Source organism: Chroicocephalus ridibundus, chromosome 6 (genome assembly GCF_963924245.1).
Source record: "Chroicocephalus ridibundus chromosome 6, bChrRid1.1, whole genome shotgun sequence".
Taxonomy (NCBI): domain Eukaryota; kingdom Metazoa; phylum Chordata; class Aves; order Charadriiformes; family Laridae; genus Chroicocephalus; species Chroicocephalus ridibundus.
In genome coordinates, this window is record NC_086289.1 from 15,024,728 (window position 1) to 15,040,586 (window position 15,859).

Sequence of the window (15,859 nt, forward strand, 5' to 3'; positions counted from 1 at the left end):
ACCTTCATGTCCCACTGAAAAAAAAAAGACCACTATCTTTTAATTCTTGCTTTTTAGAACATCCTAAACAGATCTTTATCACGTAAAACAATCTTTCACTAGAAGACCCAACTTTGATCCCCAGTCGTTCCTCTTCCCGGCAGGCTGAACTTGCTGGGAGGGCAGAGCCTGCAAGCTCTCCCATGTCCTTCAGCACTAACCCAGCTGGGAGATGAGAGTAAGGAAGCCCCGTCTTGGGCCAGCTCTCTTCCCATATGCCAAGATCATAAATGTCGAAGTTCTGCTGACAAAAAGAAATCATCCAGTTTGAATACCATGCCCCCTCCTCTGCATGGCAGCAAGAGGCCCATCCTACCGGGATGCACGTGCAGATGTGCTACTGAACAGGATGCGGGGCTTGCTGTCAGTAACCCTCAGCTATAAACCTACTTCCAATCTTTTTCCTTTTTTTTATTGAAAACAGTCCTTCTTGTAAATCAAACTACTGTGCTGTAAACGTTAAACAAATTTCCTTCAATGCTACAAAAAAAAAATATTCTGAGCCTAGCACAGTTCAAGCGTGCTCTCGTCCCTCAACCTCCGCACGCAAAGACAGATACACCGCAGAGGACTTCTCTCTGTAGGTGGCCTACATCTTTCACATTATTAACGGTGGTAACTACCTCCAACAAATGACATTTGGAAGCCAAGTGCACTCTGCCCGGGAGGAGGGGAAAAAGAGATTTCCCCATGGTGACCATAGCTTCAAGGGAGGTCTGCCTCCAGCAGAGAAACACAAGTCTTAGTCCTGGTGCATTGCCTTAGTCAGAGGGACACTGTCAATGGGGCATGTAAATAGGCATGACGCTTGGTTTAACTGTTTTTTGCCTGGGAGACAGGGAATTGAACCTTACATGATCACACTTGTGCATGTGCTTCTTTAAAACGTCCCAACAATTTTTGAACTCATTGGTCAAATTCAATCAAGTCCTTCTAAAAAACAGTTGTCCCCAAATACCACATTTCTACAAAGCAGGCAGAAACAAGCAGCCAGCCCAGAAGAGAAGGATCTACAGGCACTCCCAAGAAACAAGTTTCAGTAGAAGCACAACTGTATTTCTAGACACCAGAGAATCCAGAGCTGAAACCTGCTAAAAGTACCCTCATTTCAGGAAAAGCTCAGTCTAACTCATACCTTTATAGACCTGAAAAAAATCCAACCACAAGACAAATCCATTATAAAAACCCAGATCTTATTGTCCCCCTGCCAACTAAACCGCTCATTTCAACTCTGATGGATTCTCAAATAAGCTATCATTAAAAGGAAATACTTTTTTGTCACAGAACTCCCTAGTTCTGTGGCCTCTCCCTTCCCACTGTCATGAACCTTCCTCTCCCCTCTGTCTCAGAAAAAAGACCAACTTGAAAAATAAGCATTACATTTGGGGTCAATCTGTGATAGACAAACATAAGGCCTAGGAGGAAAAAGGAAGTTGAGACTATGGTGCTCATCTTCGACTCTCCCTCCTCCAAGTACGTGCTCTTGTACCTGCTTCCTAAACTGATATTCCCAATGTCCTCTTCCATGTCATTCCCTTTAGCTGGGGCAGATGGTCCACCTCCAGCAACAGTACACAAAAGAAATATTTCTTCAGTGCACTGGCTAGAGCTCAATTCCCACATATGAAGCTGTGGCAACATGAAGCAGGAAGATATGGAGACCTGGAAGAAGCTCCTCAGGGACTGTAAATCTCCAGAATTTCATTGCTGTGGTGGCTGTTCCCCACAACCGACCCATCAGTCACACCTCACAAAAGTCTGATCCAGGAGCAGAACCACTATTTCCCAATCCTCAACTTCAGGATCTGTCCCCAAAACTCAGTCACTTCTGTATTCCATGCGCTGAAATTCCTACCAAGCTGCCAGCCCTGACACAGCAGGTGTCCTTTGACTTCAGGATTAATTGCTTAGTGAAACAAAATGAGGATGAGGGAAGCATTTGTATGTCTGTACTATTCTTCAAGAAAGTGCTCAGGTTCTTCTGCATGAAGTATGCTTCAATCCCACACTTGATACAAAGTGGACGCCGTGAAAGGTGGAAGAAAACCTTGGGTTTTTGATAATTTTCCTTGAACTTCATGCTCAATTCCCACACTAAAATGATTTAATAAAATCATAGAATAGTTTGGGTTGGAAGAGACCTTAAACATCACCTAGTTCCAACCCCCCTAGCATGGACAGGGACACCTTCCACTAGACCAGGTTGCTCAAAGCCCCATACAACTTGGCCCTGATCTTTCATCTCTCCAAGACAGCGATGCTGAACTCTGTAAAAGTTGCTTCAAAATCTTATCTAAAATATGGATCCACAACTAACACCACCCCTCTCTAATTTACTGTCTTCCCAAAAGGCCTTTATTTTATTGCATTTTCATGAAAACAAAGAGGGGCAGAGTCAGTTTCCACCATTTTAAAAGCGTTCACTGTCACCTTGGAGTTTGGTGTAGTATTTCAGCCGTGCTTTAGGCATGTGGCTTATAAAGCACTTAGGGACCCATTAAATACCAAAATTTAAGGCTAAAGGCTGGCAAGTTGAGGGCAGCGAGCTTTTAAATTTATGAAAGGCTACAGAACTAAGAGGCCACTAAAGTGACAGCTGTCAGCACCACTCCATCCTACATTCATGCAGGCTCAAAGGAGAAGCCAGCACGCACTCAAAAGAAAGGGAGCACTCGTTCCAACTTTCAGGCTATTTTCTAAATACTCTTTTCAAACTCCTTTCATACTTGGAAAAAGCCTTCCAGAAAACATCCACCCCTCTGCAAGCCTTGCATTTGTTACCTGATCCAGTTTTGCACTCCTTTTTCTTCCTCCCAGCTCTAACAAGCATCCTTGCCCTTTTACAAGTTAAGGTCATTCAGAGGATCTATACAAGCAAGCAGAGCACAAGCTGGACTGGAGACCTTGAAAGGCTCATGCTTACCCTCACCTTTAATAGGGAGGCACCACCCACAGAGACAACACGTTATCCCGGCATGCACCGCTCCCTCCGGATCCAAATGGTAAGTAGCGCAAATCAAAAGGACCACAGCAAGTTGGAACCTGTTGTCTCTGCGGGTGGTACCCTGCATCTGTATTAGAGATGAAGGCAGCTGTAATCTCTTTGGTTTTATGCAAATGGGATGCTGCGCTTCGGCTCCTGGCTAGCTGCCAGGAAAAAAACAAAACAAAACAAAAACCACCACCCTTGTCAATATGAAGTTTGTGTAGATCAGGAAACCCAATTACTGGAATTTGCATAAAAAGCTAAACATCAAAACACAGTTGGCATGTTTCTTCTCAGAATGTGGGAAGGCCACAAATACAAATCTTATCTCTTAACCTAGCCATAATTTAAGTTTTGCTTTCTATTGTGGCTCTGAATTACAACCTTCCAATTTTAATACAAATAAGACTATTCAAGGTTTTCAGGAACTCTATTGCATCATGGTTTTCACTTTCCATGCACTTCTTAAACTGCTAACAAAAAGGGCGAGCACTCAAATTACAGGAGCAGTTAACTGGAGATTCAGCCTTGGCCTCACAACGAACTGGAGAGAGAAGTCAGTCTGGTGGAAACACACATCGCTTCCCAGCTCTCCTGACAGCCCTGCAAACCCCTGCGCCAGCACAATTCAGGGCTGGAGCACACCGTGGCACTGCAGTAGCTGAAGCTGGCTGGCATTGCCTTCCTCAGGTACCCGTTCTCCACGCAGGCAGAAGTCACCATCACACCTGGGAACCACAGGAAGGAGGAGGTGTCCGTGCCCTGGCCATGATGACAGCCTGGCATCGGAGCATGAATCTGCAGTTGCCAGCTGAGGCACCGCGTTTTGCACAGATGCATGGGGACACGTTCCCTGCTGATGATTTTGCTGTCGGGCAGTAGCTGCCAGCAAGGGGTGGAAAAGGGATTAGGACCTGTCTCCTGTCCCACAGCCACACCGGCCAGACACTCCCTGCCAGTGTGCTCACATGCTACACATGCACTCACTGCTGCAGGACACTGCCTTTCTTTCAGAGAGCCAGAACAGTCCAAAAAAAGGCTCTGCTTTAACCCTGCTGAATAGACTCAAGGAGTTACACATCGGTTTTGATTTTAAAGTAGATAGAAAAAGTTAAAAACAGAGAATAACTTGCAAAAATGTCTCGGAAGAATTTCTGCTGCCACTCAAGTTGTGCAACATGCTCGACTGGAGAGACTTATTTCCATGCAAGCAACTTGGCATGAAATCCCACTGAAAGGCCTGCGGTTCCCTAACGCTGTCATGACGTCATGATTTAGGATTTTTAGAGTGATCAGCCCAGCACAGCTGGTGTCATGGTTGCGATTATACCATGAAACACCGAGTGGTTTTAAATGAAAAAGGTTTCCCCATTTGAAATTCTTAGATTTCTTCCATCTTATTCCGTGGACTCTTAAAACCAGACCAATTCTGTAAGCAGAGAATAGCTGATATTTAAGCAGAGCAGGAAATAGTGCTGCTTTAACTGAAAATAAATCTGTCAACAAGGAGGCACAGACTCCACTTCAGACTTTTCAGGTTCTTATTAAAAAATATAAATTCAAGTCAACATTTTCACGTTACTTGCTACATCTGTTTGCTATTCCATTATAAATAAAAATATAGGGGCCTCCAATTCGGTTTTGGTTCACCCAAAATCAAAAAGTCCTTTTCATTTAATACTGCATCATAATTGGTCTAGATCGTACTATATTACCAGAAGAGGTCCATGAGAAAAAAGCTATCCATTACCCAAAGTCAAGCTGAGAGATGAAACTGGCCTTTGGCAGTGTATTATCCTTCCCTTTCTAAAGGATGAAGGACAGAAAGGTCATGGAAGCACATCCCAAATATAGGAACCTTTCTGGCTGACACATGCACGTCCAGCTCCGCACTCTTTGTGGAGAGAGTTGGGAAACAAACAAAAACCCCACAAACCAACCCCTATCTCGAGAGGCCAGGGCAGCTGAGCAGAGTTCAACTGGTGGTGGAAATATTCCAAAGATTTAAACAACTCCCCTGTCACTCCACGCTCCCACCAACACACTTTACCTGCGACAGCAGAATCCCACAGTCCTTCAAGCAACAAAGACACTGATACTCTTTTTCTTAAATGAGGGCTTTATTAAATTCCCTGATGGAAAACGAGAGCCTATGGAGTGCTCAGGAAAATCACTACATTCCTGCAGTGAGCACCCAGTGCTGGTCTGATGATGTGCAGTTCATGTGGCAGTGGTGTTTCAAGAGTAATTAGCAAAAAGTAACTGCTGTTGGGAGCAAGAATTGGTGGTGGGTGCTAAGCTCCTTTGAAAATCTTCTCTCTGCCTGTCTACAGTGCTTGTCTACCAGGTGGGAACTTCAGTTTTAGCGTTTAAGAGATGTGTAGGTTTTGACAGCTTTACCACAGGCATAATTGTATATTAAGACTATTCGCCATAAAGGTAGAGACAGCCTTCTTGACAGCATGTGTAGTATTAAGTTTTGTAGCTTCAAGAATGAGGCCACAACAAAGGCGACAGACTGCAGGCAGCTGAACATCTCAGGGCAAGTGACACAGGGACACCTTGCTCTGGAGCCAGGAATGCTGTTCCAGCCACACAGAGAAGGGAAACACGCACAGGTATCCATCCAGAACACAGAAATCACTTTGATGGATCTGTGCAGGCCTGTGCTCAAGAGGTTGCAGCCAACATCCCCAAAGCAGCACAGCAATGAGGGCTTGCTATTCGCTTGTACTGCCCAGCTCCACCAGCCTCCAGCAGTGCAGTGCTAGGGACAGCCAACACACACCAGCTAAGCCTCCTCCCAGGCTAACGTACATGCAAGGCACTCAGGGATTTTGCTCCTGCTTCATGCAGCAGGCCTTGGAAATCTCCTTCAGTCTATGTCCAGAGATGAGGGGCTAATCCCTGCGCCCTACAACCAGCAAAATGCACATTCCATTATCTCAATTCAAATTTCCATACCAAACCGCATAACAGTATGAAGAGTTAGGAGGTCTCGTGCCCCGAAGTTATTTAAAGTTGTGACATTCCACCCGTGAGATACTTTCACTCCTTCACCCCCAAGTTTTCCACTACAGAAGAACAAGCTTCTGGTCTATCAGACAGGTTCTGAGAGTGAGAAGACAGAGCACGTGCCAGGGCCAAGGAGGCCATGTCCTTACATAGTTTGCTGCTTCATTCATAAAAACACATCACTCTTCATGTCTTCAGCTGAGACCCTCATATCCACTCCCTGCTTTCGCCCAAAACCACCAGGAAAGAGCCTCACCAAGAGAATATTCTCACCAACCTCAGGCTGACAAGTCACCAGAGAGAAGAAGTCAGCACAGCACTCAGTCTCTCCAAAATCCCATCAAAATAAGGTGGGCAAACACAAGTTACCTAATCTTGGTAACCTCAGATTTTCAGTGGCAAAGATGAGATATGATCTGAGAACAAAGGCACCACATGAAGGCCTGCATGTCCATGGTACAGTCTCTTGTAGAAGCGAGGGAGAGAAACTTTAAACTTCATTTCTCTTCATTTCTTTCACTTGCCCTACCTTTCCTCTGCCCCAGCAACTAATGACTGGGGTTTGTTGCGAGTAGATGTGTTGGTTAAATGCCCCAGGCAGCTCTCTGTGACACTAGGGTCCTGTATAAACTCCAGTCTTCAGAGACTTGTCTTCTGAAAAACCACAAACATGAGAAACTGCCTGGAGGACATGGGTAAGGTTAAAGAAACTGCCTGACCACTGCTCTTGCAAAAGAAGCACCTGGGTGAAAAAAACTGGTGGCTGAATCTTAACCAAGACAAACAAAAGAGGGAAAGCTTGTGTGAACAAACTGGGGCCTTTGCTGCACCATTTATCACGGACATTTACCCTGCAACTATAAAACAGCACAAATACAGTTTCACTAAACAGTGACAGAAGAAACCTGCCATTTCTGGCTAGTTAAAAGGCTGCCTTCACAGCCTCAAGATCATGACAGCTTGGCTACTGCTACTCACTTCAACTGGAGTTAACGAATAAGGTCAGTAAAAGACAGACAGGAATAAGGTTAGACCACGCTGCTTGCCTTGTCTAATATAAAATGCCTGCTAAAGACCATCCATACCGACAAGCTAAGATAATAATTTAATTACTGGAGAAAAGACAGTCAAACAATTAGAATGTTATGCTTCTGTTACACAGACCGGCATTTATACAGCAGCCACTGGGGTGGCAGTCCGCTGACAGTAACACTGCTGTGCCAGCAAGAGGAAAAATGCCCTTACAGCAGTTTTCCAGAGGAAGGCATTTAACACGCACAGGGAGGGGTCAGGATTTAAGCATATGACCATAACAGACTACCAAGAGTGAAAAACACAATAAGACATTCTATTAAAAAAAAAAAAAAACAACAACAAAAACATGGCTTCCCGACCAGTTTAAAAAAAAACAACCTAAAACAAAGTAACTCAATTTAACACTAACAAAGAAAGATACTGCATTCAAAGCCTGCAGAGGGGAACATAGTAGTAATTCTACATCCAAGAACAGGGATACGTCACCCCTTACGAGACCAAGGCTAGGGTATTCTCAGGGAAAAACCAGCTGTTCAAATAGTATGAACAGCAGGACAGGGTTTTACCTATGGTCTCCCAAAATGTAACACAAAACACAACATGCAGCAACAGAACTTCAGTGACACTTACTCATGTACTCTGTTGTCTCCATACAAGTCACTTAACCCAAAGCTGACGTAGTGCCAGTGCTCAGGAACATTCAGCGCTGGGTTTCCCAGGTTCCTGTACATGCTAACGTAGTCCAGAGGATCAGGTCCTCCCAACCTGCATTAAAACCAGAAAGATTCTTAGGTCAGTTAGGTTATTCAAGACAAATGGGAAGTCTTCACAGGTGCTACAAGGGGCTGTACAAAGACCTGCTTTAAAATATAGTTAGTGACAAAAATGCAATTAGCATGTTTGAGTTACCACTAAAAAAAAAAAATTGAGGAGAAAGGTTGGGTTAAGTCCAGAAAGCTTCAAGCACAAGGCAAAGTGCATGTATGCAACATACTATAATGTTTTTAATGTTAAAGCATAAAAATCTCTGGAAAATCATATTAAAGCTTCCACAAAGCACAAAGAAAACTGGAAAATTGTACTAGTAGAAGAGCAATAGCTGTAACTGCACTGCAAGCTCTTAATTCAGTCCAGAGTCACATACCTCAATTAAAAAAAAACAAAAACCTGACGCTATTCCTCAAAGCAGAATTTGAAATGGATAAGTTTTGAGGAGAGTAATCCATACTTCTGAACATAAACATGACAGTTAAAGTAGTGGAGGAGAAAAACATTGATTCAGAAAAATTAGCACCAGAACTTGAAAAATACACTAGCTGCATTAATCAAGAATGAGTAAAAAGCATCATTGCAGCCTCTGCTTCAACATTAGAACGGGTTCCTTAAAATAACATTACTTAAAAGTCAACGCAGCACAGCCTGACTACACTGAGCAGCGGCCGCCAAAACCTGTGGCCACCCTTCCCAGCACAAGGCGGGGAGGCTGGTGCGCCCGCAGGGGCAGCACAGCACCCTGCTCCTGCCACTTGCCCTTGTGTCTGCCCACGCAGAGGCAGGTCAGCTCCCCTCCAAAGGAAGGGACGTGCTAGACTTTTACTCGCCGTTCGCCCCGTCAATCAGAAGACACACAGGTAGAAGCGAGCAAGAAGAGACAAGACATCAAACCACCTACCATAAGCATTTACAGAATAGCCTGAGCAGCTGTTTAACTGTTTCCTGCCTCCAATTCACTTTTTCTTCAAGTGAAATACTCTCAACTGCTCCAAACAAGAAAATCAAAACTAAGATGACCCCCTTCATTCAAACAACTTATTACACATTAATTTCCCTCATCTGCATTATCTGTTCAGACCCCGACTCTTATCACCTGCAGGTTGCAAGGCATGCCTGTGCTTCCCCTGCTAGCCCCGGGGGTTTGTGTATCATCATTATGCACGCCACAACCGCTGCACAAAAAGCATTTGAGCGCCTCAGTTTTGTTCCCTGATTAAAGCACCACTGCCTTATATCAAACACTGGCAGGCTTGGCAAGAAATGCTTTCCCAGCATCCAGGCTACTAGCCCACTACCACTGCTCCGTGCCTCTTGGAAGTATTTATGCTTCACACACAGAGATTTCGTACCTTGCCTCACCAAGGAAGCTCTGGGTTGATGAAACAGCAAAGCTTAATTGCCATTATCGCACTTAAGGCCAGCACCCTCCTCAGAGTCACATGTGAGAGTGATGCTCCAAGGCAGCAGAGAGGAAACTCTGACAATCATTTCAGTCCTCAGGCAGGAGTGTAACCAGGCTGCTGGTTGTAAAGTCAGAGTTACACCTTTTGGCTTCAGAAAACAGGCAATCAGCGCAGAAGAGGTTTAACCCTGACCTTGCACAATTACCCCTAGATCACGTTCACCGAGTACAGCAACTTCTGGAAGTTCATTTAGAAAAGACCGCTGAGAAAACAGGGGTTTTCAGAGCTGGGGTAGCTGGCATTGCAAAACCGAGGTGCTCAAAAGTCACTTCGCAATGCCGCATCAGCTTCGCCACAGAGCTGCAGCACCTGGGTATCTCCACAGGAGATTCTCCAGAGGAGTAGTCACCATGGCTGGACAGATGGATCCAACCCTTGCTGGTAGCTCATCGCTCTGGCAAGAGGCCAGCACCCAGTCAAGCTGACATGCAAAGCACCTTTAAGAAAGTGCTTTCCAGGGTGAGCTCCGAGAAGAGTTAATGCACATGGGGACTCCCCGCGTTTATCGCCTGCAGGAAATAACGGTGCCAGGAAGGTCCATGAGAGCAGGTTTCCTGTTGTTTTCAGAAGACGCCCACATACTCTTTGCAGATTTCTAGTGACAGTGATACACTACTTGAAATCCTCTGTCCACCTCCTGCTGACCAACCTTATCAAGCCCATACAAAGTAATATATCAGCTTATTTTATTAAAAGGCCTATGGGCTCTCCCACAAGTGTGCTCTGCTGCCCCCCTCCCACTGCTGCAGGAAAAAAAAAGGCAAAGCAGGGTTATCTAACATGAGTGACTTTCCCTAGGACAGCTTCCCATCTCTTAAGTCACATAAGGCCACCACGGTAGCTCCAGGCCATCTCCAGCTTCCCATAGGGTCAGTCAAGGATGCAGCCCAGGATACCAGGGCAGGAAGAGGGGGTGAGCATGCCACCCCCAGTAATGGCACTGAGGTCCACTGGCAAGGGCTAAGTCAGAATTACATAACCTTCTTGCATGACAGGTATCATCTTTACAGCATAAAAAGCAAACTGATGATCAAGCATGGGGAACGCACGTTAGACCCTGGGATGAAGCAGAGTTTGAATCTCAGTGGCCGCCTGGGAAAATCCATTCTTGAAGGCTAGCGATAGATTGAAACAGTCAGAAAAAACAAGTCTCCCCAACACACCACATCTCCACCTGCCTTTCCATTCCTCCTCACTGGCACCAGGTCATGCTGGAGGCTGTCTGAGATCTCTGCTGTAGATACCCATTCAGAGCATGGAACTGACACCCCAGCCAGTGCTCAGGCTCCCCACAGCAGTAACTCCCGGATCCACGATGGAAGCAGCCAGATGGAAGCAATTCCAGCGGGAGAGTCACTCACCCCCAGGGAGTGGCAGTGAACAGCAGCAGCCACCCACAATTATTCAAAGTTACCTGACCAGGAAGACTCCAGCGGTCAATATGCTGACCAGCAAACCAGTGTGAGAGATTAGCAAGTGGTCAGAGCAGATGTGTAGGGTTTACAATGAAGGGACAACACCTTCACCTGGTAAGCAACAAGCATCTCCCACAGGCACAAAACCTGCTTCCAAACTGGGTTTAATAACACCTTACATGTCAAACAACTCACACTGGAACACTGCTGACGCAGGCACTTTGACACTGACAACGCGCAAGACAAACCTTTAGACTGCCTGTTTTCAGGACGGGGACTGCTCCGCCAGCACGCTCCTCCCCAGGGCTACCCAAACGCATTCGTCAGGTCTGATGTAGGCAGGGAGCAAGTCCTGCCGAGACTGCACTCTCCCTCGCTCCTGCCAGCAATCCCGCACTTCTCTCCAAAGGCCAAGCCTCTCCGGGGACCCACAGGATGGCACTACCTGGCACCAGGGATGCGGCACCAGCCAGCTCAGGGGAGCCGAGCTCTGTCCCGTCCAGAGCAGACCCAGACAAAGTTAGCTACCCACCAGTTTACACGCTGCATGACAACCCAGACAGACCATCCATACTGCCTGACAAATCTGGTAAGTTTGGAAGAGAGTCAGACAAAAAGCCTGCAGCAGTGATAAATTAAATTCTGAAAAATACACAGCCACGCCATATACCTGTCCTGAAACCACTGCGACTGCAAGAGCATCCAGCACTAGCTTCAAACCAGCCACCTGGAGCACAGCTAGTAATGTACCCATGGCAATAATGCTCAGCAAAGGCTAGTCAGCACAGATTTTTATCCAGTTTCAGTGGCAGGTTTCGCTGCTACGCTAACTAGTTGAGCACCGCTAATGCCTGCTGTGGTACATCCTCCCGCCCACAGCCGCAGTTGCAGGGTTCGACCTTCTATCACAATCTACATATCAGTACACGCATTCACACAAAGAGCTGGAAGCGTTGGAGGATTTTATTAGGAAGAGCCCAACTTCAAAGCCAGAGGTACAGTACAAATTTGTTACATTCTCTATTCATGGAGCTCATTCAGGAGCAAGAAGGGCAGCCTCGGGGGAAACCCAGTATTTGCATCTGCACTGAGCGTCTTCTTTTGACTGATGTTAAGAGCACTCTGAAGTTTCTGTGGAAGGAGAAGCGCGAAGTAGGCAGAGAGAAAACAGCTCCACAATGGGAAAAAAATTGCAAAATTTCCAATCCATTCACCCCAAAAAGTCCTTAGTGGATTGTTTGTAGCCGCTTCCCAGCAGCTGACAACAGGACTGCTTTTCACAGCTACCTTTTGACAACCCTGCAGAAGTAGTCTGTGATCCCCAAGTGGCTGCAGACCACAGGTCGGGGTGCTAGTTTTTGAGTACACGGCCTAAATTCGAGTCAGGTGATGAAAAAACCAACAGTCCAGCCTGAATTCTGCCTATTTCAAAACCTGTCACAAAGGAAAGTACAAATTTGTTTTTTCACCAGCAATTCTATGCACCAAGATATTTCACGCAACCACATTTTAAAAATAAAAGGGGATATCAACAGAGAGAAACTCCTTCTCAGTGCATGGCCTTTATACATACAGCCAGGAACTCTTCCAAGGAGTTCCGACTGCAATCACAAACTCTCTCCCAAGATATGCAAATAGCATTTAAAAAAAGACTAGTTCCATGAAATAATCAACACAACTAAACCCCTTCATTTAATAGGTATGTGGTTCTGCAGATTCGCCAACATTACGAAGTGAGGATCTGCTCTGCCGTGCAAGCCCAAGAATATAACTCCTGCTCCCTGAACAAAAAAAATTGCTGTTAACCATAGGGAAACTGATACATATAATTAAAAGCTGATTAGCGTTACAATATTTCTCCTAAGGCAGGGAACTTTGTTCAGCAATTTCCTCTTCTAATCTAAACCAACTAATAGCTGGCAGCTCCGGCAGAGCAGTACAGACTAGCGGAGAGTAAGCAGTGGCAGAAATCATTCTACCAGATTTCAGCAAAACCAACCTCTGAATTTTGCCAACTTTGCTATCAAAGGGAGAGCAGGTACCTGTACTGTACACATAGGCTAGACCTCGCATGAGAATTTCTTGCACAGGACAGCAGTAAGAAATCCACCTCTGATTTCTATGAGCGAAGCTCTTGGCTCTTGCTGCCGGCTGAGCTGACAGTCGGAAGAACCGTTAAGTAGAAAATGCCAGGATAAACAGGCCTTCACATTACTTCTTGCTTGCGACCAACCATCGCTGCCAACAGCAGTTTTTCTAGTGTTTGAGTTCCAATTGCAGTGAAGCCCTAACCAACCCCTTAAGCAAACAAGCAGCAAGGTTTCTTCCCAAACAAGGGTCTTTGCCATTCTCCATTATAAACTTAAATCTCCCTGCATCCCACAAATCTTACCATCACTCTAGTCAATATTGTTTTAAGCTGTTGATGGAAAAGAAGTGCTGACTCCCAAATCAAGGTGACTGGAAACTCATCAAGCTTAAATATCTAAGATTAGAAATAGGTGTAAAAACAGACTGATCAGGCGACTGCCAAAGTACTGCAGCACTGACCCAGAGAGATGATTAAAAAGTTATTTGTATTTTGAGGTCTCAGATTTGCAACATCTTATTTTGGCCCACTGTGTCAGTTTAAGGACAACAAAAACACCTAAGCAATAAAGGCTAACAGACATTTATGTCTTGCTAGAACCGCAAACCCCATGTTTTTTAAAACAACACTTCTTTGGAAGACAACAGCCATACCTTGGCTGTCAGAGCAGAACACAGGGAGGATATTATTCTGCTGTCGCTCAGGTCTCAAACAGGTAGAGATATACAGGTTAAAACGAACTGTAAATAAAGAAGTTGAGCATTTACTAAACTTTTCCGAAGTGCTGCAGTGGGGACTGGTCAATGCCCGGTCCATCAAACACTCGGGGGTGACCTGATCACGTTCATTAGGCCCAGAAGAGGGGGCTGAGCAGCAAAGTGATAGTAAAAAGCAAAAGGAACTCCTCTTCGCACAGTTACACACTTATCTCCATAGCTAAACATCCAAGTACTTCCTTCATGCCACTCTCCCACATAAACAACGGCTGTTACTGGTGTCAGACACTGTGTCAGCAGAGATGATAAGCAGCAGATTTGCAGTCTGCAATAACACATGGCTACACAAGGGCAACAGAAGCTGGCTCTGCCCCGTAAGTTTTATGGGTACACACAAGGCATGCATCCAGCTTGGGGGCCTGAATGGAGGTTCACTCTGGTTAATGCTGGCGATACTCAAACGCCAAGCTCCAGGCCAGAAGAGAGACCTTGTGCGTCCTGTTCAGGAGAGGAAACTCCAGCCAGCCACCCACCCTCTGTGGGAACCCCTCCACTGAGTAACACAGGCTCCCTTTTCCCATGACGTGCCCCAGCCAAGGCCCTCATCAGCTCCAAATCATGCCAAAAGCTCCAATACATACTCCTGTCTCCAGTGCATCCCTCCCTAAGGCTTCCTTCTATTCCCAGTACATCCTCCACAGGAAACCACCCAAATACACCTCCCAAGCACCAGATGACATCCCCAATACCTCTTCCCCCAGACCCACTGCACACCCCCAAAACCTCTTCCATCTCATCCCAAACTCAGTTCACAACCCTCAATCCTCCTCCCCTTGCTGCAACCCTCCCCAGCCCCACTGCCTCCACCCCATGCAGCATCCCCAGCCCCATTGCTGCCCCCAAGCTTTCCCCTACCCCACTACTCACTTGCCACACACAAGGCCCCTGGCTCCGTTGCTCCCCCCCCAGCCCCAAAAAAGGTCCCCCACTGCCCTCTCCCAGCCCCACACTGGGTCTCCAGCCCCACTACTCCCGCCCAGCCCCACACAAGGCCCCTGACCCCACATCACCCCCAGCCCCACACAAGGCCCCCCCCGGCCCCACTGCTCCCCCTCAGCCCCACACAAGGCCTCCGGCCTCACGGCTCTCCCCCCAGCCCCACACAAGGCCTCCGGCCCCACTGCTCTACCCCCAGCTCCACACAAGGCCTCCGGCCCCACTGCTCTCCCCCCAGCCCCACACAAAGCCACTGACCCCACATCACCCCCAGCCCCACACAAGGTCCCCGGCCCCACTGCTCGCCCTCAGCCCCACACAAGGCCCCCGGTCCCCTCCAGGCCGCAGCCCCGGCCGCCTCACCAGTACTTGAGGATGGCGGTGACCTGAAGCGGGTTGGGCTGGTCGGGGTAGAGGCGGCGGCACTCGCCATAGATACCGTGCAGCCCCGGCGGGAAAAGCGACGGGAAGGAGCCGGAGCCAGAGCCGGAGCCTGAACTCGGCCCGCCGGCGGGGGGACCCCCGCCAGGCCGCACGCCCTCCATGTCCGGCGCGGCGGAGGCGGCTGGTCCGGTCCCGTCCCGCCCTGCCCCGTCCCGTCCCGGCTGGCTTCGGCCCGTCCCGGCTCCGTCCGGCTCCGCTCCGCTCCGCTCCCGGCCCGACGCGCACCCGGCCCGGCCCGGCCCGGCCCAAGCGGCGCTGCGCGGCGCGGCGCTGCGCTGCGGGAGGAGGGGGCGGGCCCCGCTGCCCGGGCGACCATGAGTGACGCGGCGGGTCGGCCAATGGCGGCGCGCGGCGCGGAGGTGCGGCCGCGCCTCTTCCCGCCCCCCTCCACGCCGCGCCGCCACAGCGCCCTCTAGCGGCGGCGGCGGGAGCCGGCCCGGCGCTGAGTGGAGCGCGGTGCAGAGCGGCCGCGGGGCTGAGCGGGGAACCGCCGGCGGGAGGAGGGGTCCGGGGCGGGCAGCAGGGTACCGGCACCGGGGTGGGCCTGAGGGAAGAGGAGGGGTCCCCGTGGAGCAGCATCGGGGGCGGTGAGAGGCCCGGCCAGCGCCCGGGCGGGAGGCCTGAGCGGGGCCTGGCGGGCGCCTGCCCGGGCCCCGGTTGGCCCAGGGGGCTGAGGGCAGGGTAGGGCCCGTCCTGGGGCAGCTCCCTGGCCGCAGCCGCCCCCAGCAGGGGCTCTCAAGGCTGTGTCAGTGTTAGCTGAAGGAGCGAGGCTGTAAGTGCCAGCGGTTCGTCAGTCCGCGCAGCAGGGCTGGGTGCAAGGCTTGGCTCTCGTCTCCCTGCTGCTCGTAACCCTGTGGTTCTGTGGGACCATGGCTGTGCTCCGAGAC

General features: G+C 48.5%; 1 protein-coding gene across 2 annotated transcripts in view; it reads right to left on the minus strand.

Annotated features, from left to right (window-relative positions):
• SUFU (SUFU negative regulator of hedgehog signaling) overlaps window positions 1–15,222 on the minus strand; it is a 99,866-nt gene extending 84,644 nt beyond the window's left edge. The window contains exons 1-2 of one of the 2 annotated variants that reach the window (XM_063338219.1): window positions 14,892–15,222; window positions 7,706–7,840 (exon numbers count right to left, since the gene is read on the minus strand). In XM_063338219.1, the coding sequence (XP_063194289.1) occupies window positions 7,706–7,840; window positions 14,892–15,073 (317 nt within the window). In that variant the 5' untranslated portion in view covers window positions 15,074–15,222. The remainder of the gene's footprint in view (window positions 1–7,705; window positions 7,841–14,891) is intronic. The other variant, XM_063338220.1, reaches the window with a different exon arrangement.
• Window positions 15,223–15,859: the final 637 nt, after the last annotated feature.